The following is a 20,164-nucleotide window of genomic DNA, read 5'->3' as shown; positions in this document are numbered from 1 at the left end:
AAGCGATTAATAAATCTAAATCAACATCATCATCATCATCATCATCATCATCATCATCATCATCATCATCATCATCATCATCATCATCGAGTCCACCCTCCAAAGCATCCATGTTCTCCAGGAGAACTGATCTCTGTAGTCTGGAGAGGAGCTGTAATTCCAGGGGATCCTTAGGTCTCACCTGAAGGATTTCAACTTTACATTTTCAAGCTCCAGATTATCTGGTCTCATTTCCGAAAGGGAACCAGATATATTAGGAATCCACTCTTGCTATCCAAATTTCATGCAGAGCAGTAGGCCATGTACCTCTTGGTTCTTCCCATTCATTGGACTCTCTCCCCTCTCCTGCCCGTGTTACCTCCGCACACAGGGCCAAATTAGATGATCCCGCTACCATGAGTCGGGTCAGGCTCCCCAGCTTGCAAACAGACGTTAAGTCAGGGAATTAAGGTTCCCAAATGCGCCAGGGCTCCAGTTGACTTGGGAAAATGGCAAGGAGGCAAAATTGAAGCCCCCCTCATCTCCTTCTGCCACGCTCCCGATCTGAATCGGGCCCTGGCACGTTTGGGATTGTTAGTTTCCCAATTGTAATGTCTGGCTGCAACTTGAGGCAGATGTACGGTCTGGTCTGGTTTGGCATGGCAAAAGAGAAATCTGGATGTGAGGACATGTTGGGTTGCAAAGAGACCTCTTTGTGTGGGGCCTCAACCGGGTCCGGTTCAAGATATTTTGTCGCTCCGTCCCTTACTGTGCCTGTGCCATCACTAGCCTCGGGCCACCCCAAAAAGGCTCAGCTTGCTCTCTCTGCAGCTTGGGCCCAGGAGGGGACGCCAGTCACTTCCCATGCTGAAGAGCTGAGCCCCTGTGGTGCATCAGGGCCTTGTTCCAGCAGTGGCTTGGCCTGTCTGGAGACCCCACCCTGACCTCACCACTGCTTGGGAACGGGGTCTCAGTACAATCATAGGGGGCTTTCTGGTAGTGTTTCATCCACTTGCAGAAGTGGGCTCTTTTTGTAGCAGGAGCTCCTTTGCATATTAGGCGACACCCCCCCTAATGTAGCCAATCCTCCAAGAGCTTACAGAGCTCTTCTTACAGGGGCTACTGTAAGCTCTTGGAGGATTGGCTACATTAGGGGTGTGAGGGCTCTTTTTGTAGCAGGAACTCCTTTGTATATTAGGCGACACACCCCTAATGTAGCCAATCCTCCAAGAGCTTACAGTAGCCCCTGTAAGAAGAGCTCTGTAAGCTCTTGGAGGATTGGCTACATTAGGGGGGTGTCGCCTAATCTGCAAAGGAGTCCCTGCTAGAAAAAGAGCCCTAAGTAACATCAAAGAGTGGTAAAGATGCAAAAGAACGGAAAGATCTGGAAGCCATGGGGCCCGGTCTCCCGACGCAACTTGCATTACATGTCTGACCGAGACTCACCTCAAAGATTGCTAGTGCCCCCCCAAAAAAAATTGGCTGAGGGGCACGTTGTGGCAACAGGAGGGGTTCAGCCTTCCCTCCTTCCCTCTCATGCCATTTTCGGCAGATCCTGGCTGTTTGTCCTGTTGCCAGTTCCGCGAAGAGCTCCTCTCCTCCACAACCATACTTTGTTGTCTCGATCAGATGTGTAGTTAATTCCAGAAACGATCATGGTTAAAGAGGAATTTAGTGCAAAACCCAACCTTGGAAATCCCTTTGTTGCTGTAAAAAGGTAAAGGTTCCCTTGCTCGAAAGCCAGTCGAGTCCGACTCTAGGGTTGCGGTGCTCATCTCTGTTTCCAAGCCGAAGAGCCAGCGCTGTCCGAAGACGTTTCCGTGGTCATGTGGCCGGCATGACTAAACACCGAGGCGCACGGAACGCTGTTACCTTCCCAACGAAGTGGTACCTATTTATCTACTTGCAATTTCTTGCTTTCGAATGGCTAGGTTGGCAGGAGCTGGAACTAGAGACGGGAGCTCACTCCGTCATGCGGCACCCGGGTCTCGAACTGCTGAACTACCGACCTTCCGCAGCCTGCAGTTCAGCGTCTTAACCACTTGAGCCACCACAGCTCCTTTGTTGCTTTGTTGCTGTGGGGCGGGGGAAATCCTTGGCGACAAGGCCAAGGACCTAAATGCCAAGTAGACACCTCTTACCCGCTTTGTTAATTGCGTATCCATCATGAAATTATGGACGTGTTTTTCAGCTTTGGTCAGTTCCAGCTTTCGTGCAACAACGGCGACCACCAGGGCTGTGCACCCCGCACCCTAGGACACAGAGAAGAGGGGGTGATTGTGAGACTGCTTTATCCCCAATGGGATGGAAAAGCCAAACCTACCGAATTTCTGCCTCTGTCATGGAGCATAGAGTCCAGAGGGATTTATCTATACATTTTTTATCCTCCAAGGACTGGAGGGCAGCATACATTTTTTTTAATTAATTAAAATTTAACATTTAAAATACAATCAATAGCTATGAGTCGAAATAGCAGCAAAAATAAAATCGGGAGGGGGACACATTCACGATATCTGGGGAGTTTCCTCAGTACAAGTGATAAACTTGTGGATGAGCAGGAGCGTTCAGCATTGAAGCAAATGTGACCTCTCTTATTTTATCACCACAACAACCCAGTGAGGCAGTTAAGTCTGATTGGCCCAGGACAACTAGGGATGGACATGAACCGGGGAAATGTGGTTCTGTCTGTGGTTCATGGCCGATCCATGAACCGAGCAGGGGTTTAAAGGGACTCAGATCCATGAACCGAACCACAAGTCGAACCAGGGGGCCAGTTTGCAAACTGAATCAGTTCACGGTTCGTGGCTCCGCAAACCCCAATGAAAGGGACCTGCAGAAAGCCAGATTAAAAGCTAAACTGCTTGCTCCCTGCCGTTCAGCTGTTTCAGGCTGTTATCTGCAATCCCTTTAAAGGGACAGCACAAGACAGCCCAAAACAGTTGCGTGGCAGGAGCATCTCCACACCACACAGCTGTATTTTGGGCTGTCTTCTGCAATACCTTTAAAGTTTAAAGGGACTGTACAAGACAGCCCGAAACAGCTGAACAGCTCAGCTGCTTTTGTAGCTTTTGCGGGAACAGAAAGCAGGGGTTTAAAGGGACTCAGAGTGCCTTTAAACCCCTGCTTTCTGGTCCATATGTGAACTACCGTGAACTTGAACTGCTTTAAAAGTTTGTGGAAGATTGTGACAGTAGACGCGTCACGAACTTCTGTTTGCGAACCACGAACAGGGGAAAAATTTGTGATGAGTTTGTGACCATCCCTAAAGTTCACCCACCCAGTGAGCTTCATGGTAGAATGGGGATTTGAACCCAAGTAGTGTCTCAGTCAGAGGGTCAGACTAGGACAGTGAGCAGCAGGAGGGAAATGGTGGTGGTGGGGAACAATGTCACTGGTGTTGTGATGTCATTTCTAGGTGAATACCTGACAGTGACATCACATCCTTATGCTCTAGGAACTGACCAAATCTCTGTGGTATTTACCATAGAGTTTGGGGGGATTCCTAGATTGTCATGGAAGGGGGAGTTGCATCATGTCCAGGTGTTTGCCCGGAAGTGATGTCAAAGCATCAGCTATGCTTTCCCCACGCATTCAGCTCCCTGGCAGCGTGAGTGCTGGCTTGGCATCCCTAGGTCAGACTGAGTGGCCCAAGATCACCTAGCAAGCTTCTGTGGCAGAGTGGAAACTAAAATCTAGGTCTCCCTGATCACAGTTTGACACTCTAACTCAGAGGTGTTGAACTATTATGAGGGCCAGATCTGAAATAAATGTCTCTTTGCCAGCGTGGCAAAGTGTGCCAGATCTGAAATAAATGTCTCTTTGCCAGCATGGCAAAGTGTGCCCTCTAAGCCGAACAGGCTTGTGAGCAAAATTTCTACTTTTTGAGCTGCTGGCATTGAAGTTGTGAGCAAATGATTTGGCTGCTGCATAAATTAGCTTGCTCTGGAGTCATCCTCCCTGAGCTAAGACAGAAATCTGTGAGCTGGAGGCTAAAATTCTGTGAGCTAGCTCACACTAACTCAGCTTAGAGGGAACACTTGTGTGCCATAAAATGTAACTCCAGGTACCGGAGATATGAACTGTATAAGGACAGCAGCTGGTAAGCTCTGAGTTGTTGCATCCTCATTGCAAGTCCCCAAGGGCTGGGAGGGGGGTGCAAGGGAAAACCATATGGGCAGACTGGAGAACCCGTGGTGCAACGCTGGGCAGCTGCTCCCACGCTGCTTGAGTGCTGTAGATGAGGTTGTTCCGCCTTACTGAAGCCATAATCAGAATGGCTCCGCCCACTCCCCCCCCCAGCAGTCTCCGGTTCCTTCTCTTGTACTAGTTGCTCACGGGCCGCATAAGAGCCCTGGATGGGCCGGTTCCAGCCCCTGGGCCTTACGTTTGACACCCCTGCTCTAACTTGTGTGTCATGCTGGCTTTGTCTTCCAGGTGGAAGTAGCTATAGAAAAACAGGTCCCTCGAGGAGCATAGCCTTTGCTTCCGGGGTTCTCCCTTCCCACTGTACCACAAGGGGAAAATCTATACTTTAGCATTTACTTTCCACTAAATGTTGAAATCATCCCTCTAGGCCAGGGCTGCCAGAACTCTGACTCCAACATGAGTCCTTCAGCCCAGCAGCCCCAGCTCAGTCGTGTGGAAGGGGGAGGGGAATTGCGGTAAAAATGTAGAGTTTCAGTGGAATAGAGCATCACCCGGACACAGTGACATCATTTCTGGGCTCATAATGGTGGAGCAATGGCCATTCACATGTCCTCACTAGGTAGAAAATAGTCAATGGCAACCATGATATATTTACGAAAGGAATATCAACCTTTTATAGATTTTCAAAAAAAGTAGATCAATACTAATACATTTCTGTACATTCATACAAGAATAAACATTAAAAAAAACGATTCCGCAATGTTGACAAGCACAGTCCAATGGTCTAAAGTTCTTACAAACGGTAAATCTTCTTTGTGTCTTTCTTGTACTAATATTGGATTGTAGACAAATAGCATAAAGGTCATGAATCTGCAGACAGGCTTGCTCCAACGCCTGTTGCATAAGGCTTCCCCGGAGCCGAATATGTGTAGACTCAGTGAATCCTTTCCTACTCAGCATTCATCTCTGCGTGCTGTCTCTCTGCATATGCTAACACTCGGTGAAATCTCCTCTTATTCCGCTTTCTGTCTGTATGCTCTTCTCTCAAAGACTTGAATAGTTCACTCCCAGGACCCACTGCCCCGTGCCACACAAAGCAGCAGTGGGAGAAAAATTTAAGCAGAAAAAATGAGGCCTCATCTACTTACAGGAAGTCCTTACCATAGAGTTCCTGGAAATCCCTTGAGCTACCCAGAAGTGAAAAGGGTAGCTCTAGGAATCACTGGAAGCTCTATGGCAAGCGTTTCTGGTTTTACCCATAGAGTTTCTGACAATTCCTAGAGCTACCCTTTCCACTTCCGGGTAGCTCTAGGAATCGCCCCGAACTCTAGGGTGAGAACTTCCTGTAAGCAGATGAGGCTTTATTAAATTTTGCTACAGGAACGCTGTCCCCACAACCCTCTTGCTGGTTGCCAGCCCTGGGCTGACAACCCTATCCTGGGCCCAAGTGGCATTTGTGGCCTCACCATAATGCCGGTCAGCAGGCAGACCCCTTTCCCACAGTAGGTGTGAGGGACCATGTCACCGTAGCCGATGGAGAGGAAGGTGATCGAGATCAACCACATGGCCCCCAGGAAGTTGCTGGTCACGTCCTGCTTGTCGTGATACCTGTCAAAGAGCCAGAGGGAGAAAGTCCCCATCAAAACCAACTTAGGTTCTTTCCCCGCATCCCGTACCTGTCCCTGAACCCCAGAAGGCCTTAGGAGCCCATGGACATCAACTCTTCATCTAACGCAGCCAGCAACCTTGGAATGGGGAGAGGCCCACTCTTGACCAGGGCATGAATTTGAGCAGGCCAAGGCAGGTCAAGGCCAAAGGCACCTTCATCGCCCTCCTAACGTGGATCTTCCCACACTGCTAAAAACCAAATCAGGAATTACACAGGCTGTTAGCGCAACATAAAAGGGGAAGGAAGAGTCCTATGACTTTTAACAAAAAAAGAGAAATCAAATGTGCATTCCAGACCGTGAAGCTTTTGCATTGCGTTTGCACACCCAGGCGATGCAGAAAAGGGAAAAAAATCAAACGATGCACCATTTCTGGAAACGACTTTTAAAAAAAAGGAACAAAAAACAAAAGTGCATTTGAGCCGACGTGGCTGTTGAAACCGATGTACAAAGCTAGGAAAGGGCTCCCCTCACCCCCAATTTGCGCCCTTCTTCTGGAAATGGCCTCCGTCTCTGGCTGCATCCCCGTGGAACCCTGAAGCATTTAAAGTGCCTTTGAGCTGTTCGCACAAACCAATCGAGGGGCTAATTCCTGCATTCTCACTGCCGCGTTTGCAGGCTGCCTTCCATAAACTCAAGCGAGTGCCTGTTTGATGGGTCAAAAATATTTCACAGCCTGAAGGGTTTTGTGTTGTTGTTGTTTTCTAAAAAAAAATTTAAATCCCCGGTGAGTCCTCGTTTGGATCAGCAACAGGTCTGAATTCTCATCCCAGAAACAAATGAGCTGATGTTCTAGTGATGGGGCTACCGCAACACGCTGTGTGTGGGATTGCTTTGGGAAAGGTTCGGAAAGCGCCCGGAACGGCGTACTCAGCTAGGGATGCCACCTCTGGGTTGGGAAATTCCTGGGGGTTTGGGGGTGGAGCCGGGAGAGGGTGGCATTTGAGGAGTGGGAGGGACGTCAGCTGCTTCTAGTGCCACAGAGTCCGCTCTCCGAAGCAGCACCTTCCTTAGGGGTCCTGGAGATCAGTTCTGATTCCAGGAGATCTCCAGGCCTCACCTGGAGGTTGGCAATCCTAGCCGCAGAGCAAAACGTAACTGCCCCCCAGTGACTTGCTTGGCAGAATTTCACGCACACGCGCACACACACAGACACACATTCCCCAGAGTCTGTGTTCTCACCAGGGAGATGGGGACACACATACCCAGTGGAAAACAGGGTTTCCATTCTGTTGAAAAAACTTCTTTAGTTTGAAATTTGAATTTACACGTTTAACGCTATGAAGTGCAGATAAAAAGGATAAATAAACACACACACACACACACACAAAGGTTTCCCTTGCTCGAAAGCCAGTTGAATCCGACACTAGGGGGCAATGCTAATCTCCATTTCCAAGCCGAAGAGCCAGCGCTGTCCGAAGACATTTCTGTGGTCATGTGGCTGGCATGACTAAACGCTGAGACAAATGGAACGCTGTTATCTTTCCACCAAAGCAGTACCTATTTACCTACTTGCGATTTTGTAATGTATCCAGTCCAGACAAGTCCAGACAAGTCCAGAGACAAACGCCGCGCTTCGCTCCAAGAGACAATGGACTATGCGGATCCTAGCCCGCTCCAATCAGGGGGCTAGGTTCCCGGCTGAGTGCCTATGGGACTCTCGGCCACTGTAAATAACCTATAGGGAAGTAGGGGTGTGTTTTGGGTGGCGGTTTCTCGGGGGATATAAGCCGGCCTGCGAGCCGGCCAAAGTCGTCTTGTTCCTGATCGAATAAGTACGCTTTGCTGAAATCACTCTCTGTCTGCATACTTGTCCGATTTCTTGCTTTCGAACTGCTAGGTTGGCAGGAGCTGGGGCCAGAGACGGGAGCTCACGCTGTCACATGGCACTCGGGTCTCGAACTGCAGAACTACAGACCTTCCAGTCTGCAGCTCAGCGTCTTAACCTCTGAGCCACTGCGGCCACACACACACTCACAAAATTAAAATATATATAAATACTGGCATCCTTTTATAAACAGATATATACAATACTGATATCAATAGATACCGATCGCTTACTGCCATATATACATTTTAAAAAACATACTGGAGTAAACGATCCGTATCTGTTGATATATCACTACTGTACATCTACTTCTAAAAGGAAGCCGGTATTTAAAAGGACCCTTCTGCTTATTTTCCTCCTTAACTTGCACATACCCTGTAACCAGGGCTATTTTTGGGCAGGAACGCACAGGAACAGAGTTCCGGCTGGCTTCAGATTTGGCCACGCCCACTACAGCCAAAACCTCTGAGTGCTGCTCCTGAGTTGGCCACGCCCAGCAGGAACTCATTAGCATAATAGGCCACACCCAGCAGCAGGAACGCATTAGGATTGGCTACATTAGGGTTGTGTGGCCTAACATGCAAAGGAGTTCCTGCTACAAAAAAAGCCCTGGTTTTGACAACAGACAAGGTAAACAGAATAAGAAGCAAAAGGTGGGTGTGGCTGGATGACCACCCTTCTGGTAACACGGGGGTGCAGCCTAATATGCTAATGAGCTGTGCTGTCAGGGGTGTGGCCCAATATGCTAATGAGTTCCTGCTGTTGGGTGTGGCCTATTATGCTAATGAGTTCCTTCTGGGTTTTTTCTACAAAAAGAGCCCTGCCTGTAACCTTACACATTTCTGCCTTCAGGGGTCATTTTGGGGGGGACGCGGGGGGACGCCATCCCCCCGGGTGAGGGGCGGGAGGGCGGGGCCTGGAGCTCCCTGCTGGTGCCCGCTGGAGGTCGCCGCCGGCTGTGGGGAGGACACACTTCCGGTGATGTCAGGGGGTGTGGCATATGCTAATGAGTTATGCTAATGAGTCCCCCTAGCTTTTTTCTACGAAATGACCCCTGAAGAGAAGTCAAAGGAAATGCTGATTCGTAGCAAGGTCGGTTTCTGTTCTGATCACCTTCTGTTTAGTGCTGCAAAATCAAGGCACGACTCCTCATAGAATGTTAGAGTTGGAAGGGACCTTGCAGGTCATCTAGTCCAACCCCCAGCACTCTGGAGGAGCATAGCCGAAAGATAGCCCTACATACCTACAACATACCTGAAAGATGGTCGTCCAGCCCCCGCTTGAAAACGTCCAGCGAAGGAGCACCCACCACCTCCCGAGGCAGACTGTTCCACTGCTCAACCACTCTGACAGTTAGGAAGTGTCTCCTGATATTTAGCCGGTAACGACTCCCTTGTCATTCCCACCCATTAGATCTAGTCTTGCAATCCGGAGCAAGAGAGAATAGATCTGCTCCATTTTCTACATGACAGCCCTCTTGCGGGTGTGTCAATTGTTGTCAAGTCGAGGGCGACTTGTGGCAGCCCCGTTGGGCTTTCAAGGCAAGAGACTAACAGAGGTGGTTTGCTTTCTGCCTGCCTCTCCAGGCTTCTTGCACTGGGGGAAGTAGCAGCACCATGGGTGGAAAGGATTTTGCAAGATCTGACTCCTGGCTGGCTAGGTAAAGGTAAAGGTTTCCCTTGCTCGAAAGCCAGTCGAATCCGGTGCTCGTCTCCGTTTCCAAGCCAAAGAGCCAGGGCTGTCCGAAGACTTATTCCGTGGTCATGTGACGGGCATGACTAGATGCCGAGGTGCACAGAACGCTGTTGCCTTCCCACCGAAGCGGTACCTATTTATCTACTTGCAATTTCTTGCTTTCGAACTGCTAGGTTGGCAGGAGCTGGGGCCAGAGACGGGAGCTCACTCCGTCATACGGCACTCGGGTCTTGAACTGCTGAACTACCGACCTTCCAGTCGGTAGTTCAGTGTCTTAACCAAAAGAGCTGCTGTTTTCCAGGGCTGGGGTTCTTTGTTGGAAGAGAAGGACCAGACACTGCCTCTTAGCCTCCGCTGGGGGGAGGGGTGACAAGAGAATCAGGCAGACAGGAAAACTGTGGGTTCCCTTCCTGTTTAATCTTCTGCCTCTGTTCCTTTGATGCATAGATGGATATTCACAGGGAAATAGTCTTCCTTCCTTCCTTCCTTTCACACACCTCTCACACACACTCAAAGAAGGAGCAGGTTTGCTCGCCATCTTTGCACCATGGATGCAACCAATGCTCCCTCTAAGCTGTGGAGTCTCACGAGCAAAAATTCTCCTTTTGTGAGCTACTGGCATTAAAGTTGTGAAGGAGCAATTTGGCTCTTGCATAAATTAGTTTGCTCTGGAGCCCTTCTTCCTGAGCTAAGATAAAAATGTGTGAGCCGGAGGTTAAAAAAATGTGAGCTAGCTAGCTCAGTTTAGAGGAAACACTGGATGCAAACTCCGTCTGCATCCATCCAGGTAGTTAGAATAGGTACCTGTCCCTATCTCTCATCCTTACTATCTAGAATGTAGTTCCTAAAATAAAGATACTATTATTAGTTTGGAATTGACAAGCAGCTCTGTGTAACTCTGTAACTTGCTAGCATGCTCAGAACAGAGGAAAACTCTGCTGCATTTAGCTTTAACTGCACTCTCCTACAGTGGAATACAGATTACTGGTTTACCATACCAGTGAATCTATCTTTCATTCTTCATGTTAAAAAAAATTTAGGGGGGGGAGAAGCACTTTTTCATTTTAACAAGTCTCCAAAGAGAGGTGTACGATCCAGCCAGGTTGAGACAAGGACAATTAATGGAAACCAACCAGAATGTACAGCGAATGAAAGCTGAATCCTGCCCAAATTCTCCCCACCTCCACCTCCCTTCCCTCCACCTCTTGCCTCCTTCCGGAGTCTCAACACTGTGGGGGGCAGGCATCTGTTCTTGCACAGCCATTGGCCACCCGGCATCTATAAGAGCAGAGCCAGGAAGCTTAAATAGGAGACAGAGGTGGAGAGATGTCAAATTGGCAGTCTGGTCCTATGTGTGATTACACAGAGGCCTCCTGCTGTGCTGGGTGGGTCTTACTCATAGGTAAGCATCCATGGGATCATAGCCCAACTCTCATTCTATAGGTGGATGAATAGATTTCTCCTATTCCATTTAAAGAAAATGGTGGAGGGGTTCCCCTTGGAGTGGATCGGGATGATAAAACAGCCCTGGAATAAGCTTGAACCAAGAGCACTACGACCCTGTGAGATAGGATAGGCAGAGAATGTGTGTGACTGGTAGAGTCCATGGTAGAGTGTGGATTTGAACCCGGGTCTCCCATATCCTGATCTGGCACCCTGACCATTACAACATGCTAGCGGTGCTGCAGGGTCTGTTTGACCCAGACTAGGGTTTCCGTTTCCCCCGTTGGGGCCAGGGGACCCCCCGATTTCAGGGCCCCCAATCTGCTGTGGCCCAGCTGGCCAGACCTAGAGCGTCACCCCCCAATGTTGGAAACGTGATGACATCACCCGGGTGTAATGTCATCATGTTTCCGACATTGGGGGCGAAGCTCTAGGTTTTGGGCATAACTCTACGGTTTTGAAGGAGCTGCAGTGGCTCAAGTGGTTAAGACGCTGAACTGCAGGCTGTGGAAGGTTGGTAGTTCAGCAGTTCGAGACCCGAATGTGCCGCATGACGGAGTGAGCTCCCATCCCTAGTTCCAGCTCCTGCCAACCTAGCAGTTCGAAAGCAAGAAATTGCAAGTAGATAAATAAGTACCACTTCAGTGGGAAGGTAACAGTGTTCCGTGCGCCTTGGTGTTTAGTCATGCCAGCCACATGACCACGGAGACGTCTTCGGACAGCGCTGGCTCTTCGGCTTGGAAACGGAGATGAGCACCGCAATCCTAGAGTCGGACTCGACTGGCTTTCGAACAAGGGAACCTTTACCTTTAGTACCAGGGCTCTTTTTGTAGAAAAAGCCCAGCAGGAACTCATTAGCATAATAAGCCATACCCAACAGCCTGAACTCATTAGCATATTAGGCCACACCCCTGATAGTACAGCTCATTAGCATATTAGGCCGTACCCCCATGTTACCAGAATGGTGGTCATCCAGCCACACCCACCTTTTGCTTCTTTTTCTGTTTACCTTGTTTGTTGTCAAAACCCAGGGCTTTTTTGTAGCAGGAACTCCTTTGCATGTTAAGCCACACACCCCTAATGTAGCCAATTCCAATGAGTTTCTGCTGTTGGGTGTGACCTGTTATGCTAATGAGCTCCTGCTGGGCGTGGCCAACTCAAGAGCCAGCCGGAACTCCGTTCCGGCCCAAAAATAGCTCCGCCTTTACCTATGGGTTTGAAGCCCCCCCAAATCATAGAGTTTTGCCCAAAACCTAGAGCGTCAACCCCAAGGTCGGAAATGTGATGACATCACTTCCGGGTGACAACGCTGCAGGAATGATCAGGAATCCCCCCACTGGCAGCCAGGTAGGACCTGTTCTCGATGCTTGGGGATCCAACAGGTGACAATAACAATGGACTGAGCCTGGATTCCCCTCGGCCCCCCACTCCACTCCTCCTCAGTTCTGGGGTCACTAGAAAAACTGCTCAAGTTTGATGTAGTGGTTAAGTGCACGGACTCTAATCTGGGAGAACTCTAGTCCCCACTCCTCCACTTGCAGCTGCTGGATGACCTTGGGCAAGCCATAGTTCTGAAAGAGCAGTTTCTGTCAGAGCTCTCTCAGCCCCACCTACCTCACAGGGTGTCTGATGTGGGGAAGGGAAAGGAGTTTGTAAGCCGCTTTGAGACTCCTTTGGGTAGTGAAGGGCGGGGTATAAATTCAATCTCTTCTCTTCTTCTTAATTCCAGAACAGAGCCACGCCCAGTTTGCTGCATCCCCCCCCCCAATGTTCCTAATTAGGGTTGCCAAATGAAATTCGTCCGGGGGGCTCCCGGACGGCGTCCTCTTCGTGTGCGTGCACATAGAGTTTTCCCCTCAAATGGCGTCGCCCCGCCCCCAGCGTGTGACGTCACTTCCGGGTGACGCACGCGCGGGGGTGGGGGTTCCCCCGGGCCCCAATTCCGCAGGAGCGGGAATTGGGGCTCGAAACCGGGGGGAATTCCGCCCCCCGGGGGGATTTGGGACCCCTATTCCTAATGTACACACGTGCGTTGGTGAAGCACTGCAAAAAAAGCTATCATTGTATGTGCATGTTGGATATTTAGCAGAGTGAATGAAGCGCGGCGGAATGATGCCGCACCGACACGTGGGTGTGTAACTTCTAAGGAAAACTTGACTTCAAAGTTAGGGAAAGGATCACAAGGAAAGAAAACAACAGTCTAGCGAACTCATCTTTCTAGTTTTGATCTACTCCATCTTGTTTCTTCACTTCCTCTGACCCTAAAAAGGAAGGAATGGAAGTTTCCCTCCAAAGCTCCACTCTTGTGTATGTGCAGAATAGCGTGGACTGTCTCCAACATAATCGATTAGCCAACAGTCAATCTTAAAGTCACCTCATTAAGACTAAAACCTCACCCCTTTTTGGTGGGAAGAATCTACTCTACACCTAATTGGTTCTGTGCTGAACTTGCTACTATCAGTTTACAGAAACATCAGCTTAACCCTTTCATGACTGAAGGGATGATACTTGCAAAACCCAACAGTGCAGGGGTTTAACCACCTGGCACTGCTGAAACAACACAGACACACAAGAATCTTGGGGGGGAAATGGGTTGGATCCCACAGATTATTTCCATGAGCAGTAGCGCTTTCCTTGGCTCAAGGAGCCTATGCTGCCCCCAGTCAGCGTTATCTGTAGTTTAGTAAAACTGCTCTGTATCTTTAAGACTTGTTGCACCCTGGGAATTGGAGTCCACAGTTAGGGGTCCCAGAAGCTTCCCTCTGACTGGCTCATTAAGAGTAATTTCCTGAGCTCAGAGGCGCAAAGATAGGATTTTATTGTTCTTTTCTGTTTTTTTTGTTCATCAACCCTTACTGCAAGGAGAGGGGAAGCCCATCTCTTTCTCACCGCGGCTATTGAACTAGCCTAGATCACAAGATGTCACTTTCCACCCAGCTGTCTGGACGATTGTGAGTAAAGGATCTTCTGAATGCGTGTGAAGTTGAATAAAGATGATTTAAGCTCTCCTCACTAGTCGTGGTTGACTCACACCTAGAGAGCGCTGGCTTAGCACAGCTTGCGCTGGACAGGACAGAGCCAGTGCCACCACGAGTGGAACAGACGTGAGGGATCCAATCCTAGATGTTCGATCACAAAAGGGTGGACAAAACTGCAAGAAAGCAGATAAGCAAAGTTCCGCCTGTACACGATTTGGAAATAAACCACGATTCCTCTTGCACTGGCTCCCAATTGAGGCCCGACTCGGCTTGCCAGTTACAGGCTGGGAAATGTCTGGGGATTTGGGGGTGGAGCCCGGGGAGGGCGAGGTTTGGGGAGGGGAGGGACCTCGGCAGGGGGGGATGCCATCCCATCCACCCTCCAAAGCAGACACTTTCTCCGGGGGAAAACTGATATCCGTTGTTTGGAGGTCAGCTGTATTTCCGGGAGATCTTCAGGGCCCACCTGGAAGCTGGCAACCCCAGGCCAAACCACTCCAAAATCCAGGGAGACGGGGGTTGCCGACTCTGTGCTCCCGAAGCGTCTCATACAAAGGATTAGTGGGCTTTATTTAGATTTTGTCCTTTGTATTAAGTACTGTTGGATCCTAACCCTTCAAGAAAATATAAGAGTGTTTGTTGAACTCGATAAGTATTTGAACTGTTAAAATGGATTCGGATAATATGTTATTTCTATTGTTGGAAACAGGGCTATTTTTGGGCAGGAACGCACAGGAACGGAGTTCCGGCTGGCTCCCGAGTTGGCAACGCCCAGCAGGAACTCATTAGCATAATAGGCCACACCCAACAGCAGATACTCATTAGGATTGGCTACATTAGGGGTGTGTTTATATTATGGGTTTGTGGCCTAACATGCAAAGGAGTTCCTGCTACAAGAAAGCCCTGGGTTTTGACAACAGACAAGGTAAACAGAATAAGAAGCAAAAGGTGGGTGTGGCTGGATGACCACACTTCTGGTAACATGGGGGTGTGGCCTAATGTGCTAATGAGCTGTGCTGTCATGGGTGTGGCCCAATATGCTAATGAGTTCCTGCTGTTGGGTGTGGCCTATTATGCTAATGAGTTCCTGCTGGGCTTTTTCTACAAAAAGAGCCCTGGTTGGAAATGTATGTGTTTGCAAGGTCTCACAATCCAGTCATTATAGGGTTAACTTGTTTACCTTTCTATGCTATGGTTTAGACTGACCTGGAAGGGAAACCTGGCTCAGAGCCAATGGGGAGAAAACCCGGGAAAAATGGCTTGCATTGTAATACAGATCGGTTACTGGTTTCCGGTGATTTCCTTTCTAGGGGTCAAGAAGAAGCAGATACTCCATTGATTAGGAGTAGGGTTGCCAAATGTTCTTTACCTCCTCGGCGGGGAACTCCTGGCAAGAGTTTTCCCCTCAAATGGCTGTGGCCCCGCCCCCAGCGTGCAACGTCACATCCGGGTGACGTGCACGTGGGGGTGGGGTTTCCCCCGGGCCCGATTTTTGTCACGTTGAAAATCGGGCCACCAAAGCGGGGGATTCCCCGCCCCCCGGACCCCTTTGGCAACCCTAATTAGGAGTCTTGTCTAGCCATACTTTCTTAGAAGTAAGATGTTAGAAATGTAGCTCTTAAATGGCCCCGGTCACATGGAGAATTTGCCACGCGGAAGGCACGAATGTCGGGCGGATTTTTGGGGCGTGATCACACCGCAACATCTGGGAAGCGTAGCGCACCTGTGGCCAACCTGTGGCGTCCCGCCAAAGATGTGGAGTTAAAAAGTACCAAGGAAAGTGCACTAGTATCTGGAAAACGCGCAGCACAGACAGGCGTCTGACCGCGGGAGCGCTACTATCCCATGGCATCCGGCGCCCGTCCACATCCCGTCGCAAAATGGATTTTTTTGTAAGCGCATGCGCACAAACACGAAACTGAAAGCAGTGCTGCTCCGCGGAACTGCGCATGTGCACAAACGCGAAACGCTTGTGTGATCCTGCCGCACCGCTTCTTTGCCACGCTGCAGCATCACCGTGTGATCGCCAGCTAACAGCCGAAGCACGGAGACTCGGGGACCGTGTGATCGGGCTACCCCACTTTATTTTGCTCTGGGGTGAACAGCCACGCCTCCCCCTGCGTTATCTGGCCTGTGTGACCGGGGCCAATGTTTGTATCTTTATAGCCTGTATACCCTTTACCCTTAGAAATAAAGGTGTTTCTTTTTAACACAATGAAATGTCTCCTCTCCAGTGAAGCAAGATCCATTGAAACTCTAAGTCATTTAAACATTTTGACTATTTCCCCAACATCTACGTCTGTTGGTAATTTATACAGGGAGTGTCTGTGTATTGATACAACCTCCCCTGAGCTTTCCTTTGGATATACACTCCAGCCACCTGGAGGTTGGCAGTGTTCCCTCTAAACTGAGCTGGTGTGAGCCAGCTCACAGTTTTTTAGCCTCCGGCTCACACATTTCTTAGCTCAGGAAGGATGGCTCCAGAGCAAACTAATTTATGCGGTAGCCGAATTGTTTGCTCACAACTTTAAGGCTGGTAGCTCACAAAGGAGAATTTTTGCTCACAAGACTCCACAGTTTAGAGGGAACATTGTTGTCAACCCTATTTTTTGGTTTCATTTTATTTTTGCTCACCTCCAGCCAAGGTCTGGCACATGCAGGGCCAGCTCACTCACTAGGCGAACTAGGCGATCGCCTAGAGCCGGACGGCCCTTAGTGGCACCAAACTGCACCCGGCCCCATACTCTGGGAGTTTCTTGAGTATTTGTGTTTTTCATTCTTCCTAAAATGCATTTATTTTTGAAAATTGGTGGGCACACGGGGTGGGGGGGCAGAAGGGATCCTCGCCTAGGGTGCAAAATAAGCTGGAGCCGGCCCTGGGCACATGGGTGAGCAAGAGTGCCGGGCAGAGCCAGCAGGGCGCTGTTGTTCCAAAGTGCGGCCCTTGCCCATTTCCGGGCCCTCCCTCTTGATCCCACGCAATCAGCGCCAGCCGAGGTGCTTGCGAGAGACGGGGAGTTCTCTTTGATTAATCCGGTTTCCAAGGGAATTGGGAATGTCAACAGAGGCGGGGATGAAAGCGCCCGCCCTCCTGCGCTGTTCAAACGCGCGGCAAATTAGAGCTAATGCCAGATGAGTGGGCCGGGAGCCCCTGGGGATTTCTCCGCCGCCTTTGCAGCTCCTTAGAGGGTCCCCCCCCCCCAGGTGTGGCGGAAGAGCATTTAAAAGCGGTGCGAAATGCATTTCCCAGAAAGTGCTACACAATTCCTAATGGTGCTAATTAACATCACAGCCCAGGAGCTGAGAGACTGGGTGTGTTTGACCGGTAGGGAGAGGCCGGGGGTTACGAAGAAGCCCGGCCTTTGCTTCGGCTTAACCACGCTGCCTTCCAGGAGAAGCCGGCATAATCTTCTGGTCGTCCCCACACACCCCCATGACCGAAGGTGGATTTTCTCCCCTTGATAGAGGACAATGCTCCCTCTAAAGCAGTGATGGCGAACCTTTTAGAGACCGAGTGCCCAAACTGCGACCCAAAACCCACGTATTTATCGCAAAGTGCCAACACGGCAATTTAACCTAAATACTGAGGTTTTACTTTAGAAAAAACAACTCATACATTAATTTAAGATGATCCAAACAAAGTAAGGAAAGCAATCCCAAATGCTTTCATTTACTTAAAATTATTTGGCGGAGAATTCGACACTTTAATGATGGTCTAGGCCTGGCTGGGGCGATGGCACGCGTACCCACAGAGAGGGCTCTTGAGTGCCACCTCTGGCACCCGTGCCGTAGGTTCGCCACCACTGCTCTAAGCTGTGGAGTCCTGTGAGTAAAGGTTCTACTTTGTGAGCTCCTGGCATTAAAGTGGTGAACGCAGGCAATTTGGCGACTGCATACATTAGTTTGCTCTGGAGCCCTCCTTCCTGAGCGAAGGCAAAAATGTGAGCCGGAGGCTAAAAGACTGGCTCACACTCACTCAGCTGAGGGGGAACACTGCCTGTGGTGAAGGGCGTGACATCCCACCACTGGATGGAATGGATGTGCATTAATAACGCCGAATAAAAAGGGAAAGGGAAAGGTTCCCCTTGCTCGAGAGCCAGTCAAATCCGACTCTAGGGGGCGGCACTCATCTCCGTTTCCAAGCCGAAGAGCCAGCGCTGTCCGAAGACTTCTCCATGGTCATGTGGCCGGCATGACTGGACGCCGAGGCGCACGGATAACATTGAATAGAAGAGGGTACTTTTGGGGGTATGAGGGTTGCCAACCTCCAGGCAGGGCCAGCTGGAGAGCTCCTGGAATTATGACTTCTCTCCGGATGACAGAGATCAGTTCCCCTGGAGAAAATGGCTGCCTTGGAGGGTGGATTCCGCAGGGTTGCCAGCCTCCAGGTGGGACCTGGGGAATCCCCCAGAATTACGGCTCATCTCCAGACTACAGAGATCAGTCCCCCTGGAGAAAATGGATGCTTGGGAGGGGGGGACTCTACATGGCATTTCACTCCACGGAGGTCCCTGTCCTCCCCAAATTTCCAGGAGTTTCCTCAACCTGGAGGTGGCAACCTGTTGGGTGTGGTGCCCCTTGCCCGAGAGCCAGTCAAATCCGACTCTAGGGGGCGGCACTCATCTCCGTTTCCAAGCCGAAGAGCCAGCGCTGTCCGAAGACTTCTCCATGGTCATGTGGCCGGCATGACTGGACGCCGAGGCGCACGGATAACATTGAATAGAAGAGGGTACTTTTGGGGGTATGAGGGTTGCCAACCTCCAGGCAGGGCCAGCTGGAGAGCTCCTGGAATTATGACTTATCTCCGGATGACAGAGATCAGTTCCCCTGGAGAAAATGGCTGCCTTGGAGGGTGGATTCCGTAGGGTTGCCAGCCTCCAGGTGGGACCTGGGGAATCCCCCAGAATTACGGCTCATCTCCAGACTACAGAGATCAGTCCCCCTGGAGAAAATGGATGCTTGGGAGGGGGGGACTCTACATGGCATTTCACTCCACGGAGGTCCCTGTCCTCCCCAAATTTCCAGGAGTTTCCTCAACCTGGAGGTGGCAACTTTTGATAACAAACAAGGTAAACAGAATAAGGAGCAAAAGGTGGGTGTGGCTGGATAACCACACTTCTGGTAACATGGGGGTGCGGCCTAATGTGCTAATGAGCGGTGCTGTCAGGGGTGTGGCCTAATATCTAATGAGTTTTGCTGTTGGGTGTGGCCGATTATGCTAATGAGTTCCTGCTGGGCCTTTTCTATAAAAAGAGCCCTGGTAAAAACTTTATATTTTAATCACACATGGACTCTCAGTCTGAATTATTTTACTCTGGCTCTGCTGGGCTGTCTTATCTCTGCTAAATATCATTTTTTCAATATCTCACTATCACCCAACACAACCCTACCCCCCGTCTCATTCCATAGCATTATATCCTGCTGAGCTCTCTGACCTTCCTACGTCCTGCAGTCCCCAAGACTCCACCTCAGATATCCAGGAATTTTGTAATAAAAAGCTGCCAACCCTAGCTGGTAGGGTTGCCACCTCAAGCTTGGGAATTGCCTGGAGATTTGAGGGGCGGAGCCTGAGGAAGGTGGGGTTAGGGGAGGGGAGGGACTTCGATGGGTTATGATGCCACAGAGTCCAACTTCCGAAGGGGCCATTTTCATTGTAATATAGTTATTCATTCATTTATTGTTTATATTTCTATCCCGCCTTTCCAGATATCTGGCCCAAGGCGGCTAACAACATTAAAATGGCATAAACAACCAAGTGAAAACAATGAATAAATACCATACCCGTTAAAACAACACCAATTGCCATTAACCCAACAGATGTGGCGGTAATCCGAATCCCATCCAACAATCGGGGTAGCATCTGGCGGAATCTCAGGCCGGAGGGTGTTCTAAAATTGCCGCGTGTTTCCGGTGTGCTTCAACGAGGGATCGATGATTCGCACCTCCGCACTGAGCGCTCCCTATGTCGTGTGTGATGATGCGCATACCGAAATGGGGGGGGGACAACAATGGCATGGAGTCGGGGTGTCCTGATCAAACCATCCCGACGCCATGGGAGCGCGCCGGAGCAATCGCACAGGGGAAAGTCCGTTCCTGGCCGTAGCAACCTGTTTGCTACCGGACTTTCCCTGGTGTCTTTTTACTCCGCTTCTGCAGCGGAGCAAAACAGGTTGCCGACTGTAATGTATCCAGTCCAGAGAAGTCCAGAGACAAACGTTGAGCTTCGCTCCAAGAGACAATGGACCAGGGGTCGTTTCGTAGAAAAAGAGCTAGGGGAACTCATTAGCATAACTCATTAGCATATGCCACACCCCCTGACATCACCGGAAATGTGTCATAAGGCCACACCCCATGACATCACCGGAAGTGTGTTATAAGGCCACACCCCCTGACATCACTGGAAGTGTGTCATAAGGCCACACACCCTG

The 20,164-nt window shown here is 50.0% G+C and overlaps 1 protein-coding gene across 1 annotated transcript in view; it reads right to left on the bottom strand.

The window, feature by feature from the left end:
• LOC107106665 (small conductance calcium-activated potassium channel protein 2-like) overlaps positions 1-20,164 on the bottom strand; it is a 68,899-nt gene that overhangs the window by 12,130 nt on the left and 36,605 nt on the right. The window contains exons 4-5 of the mRNA XM_015406851.1: positions 5,592-5,733; positions 2,121-2,231 (exon numbers count right to left, since the gene is read on the bottom strand). Coding sequence (XP_015262337.1) covers positions 2,121-2,231; positions 5,592-5,733 — 253 coding nt within the window. The remainder of the gene's footprint in view (positions 1-2,120; positions 2,232-5,591; positions 5,734-20,164) is intronic.

The sequence above is a fragment of the Gekko japonicus genome, unplaced genomic scaffold, assembly GCF_001447785.1.
Source record: "Gekko japonicus isolate JY-2015 unplaced genomic scaffold, Gekko_japonicus_V1.1 scaffold2000, whole genome shotgun sequence".
Lineage (NCBI taxonomy): Eukaryota > Metazoa > Chordata > Lepidosauria > Squamata > Gekkonidae > Gekko > Gekko japonicus.
This window is presented reverse-complemented; position numbering and strand designations above follow the sequence as displayed.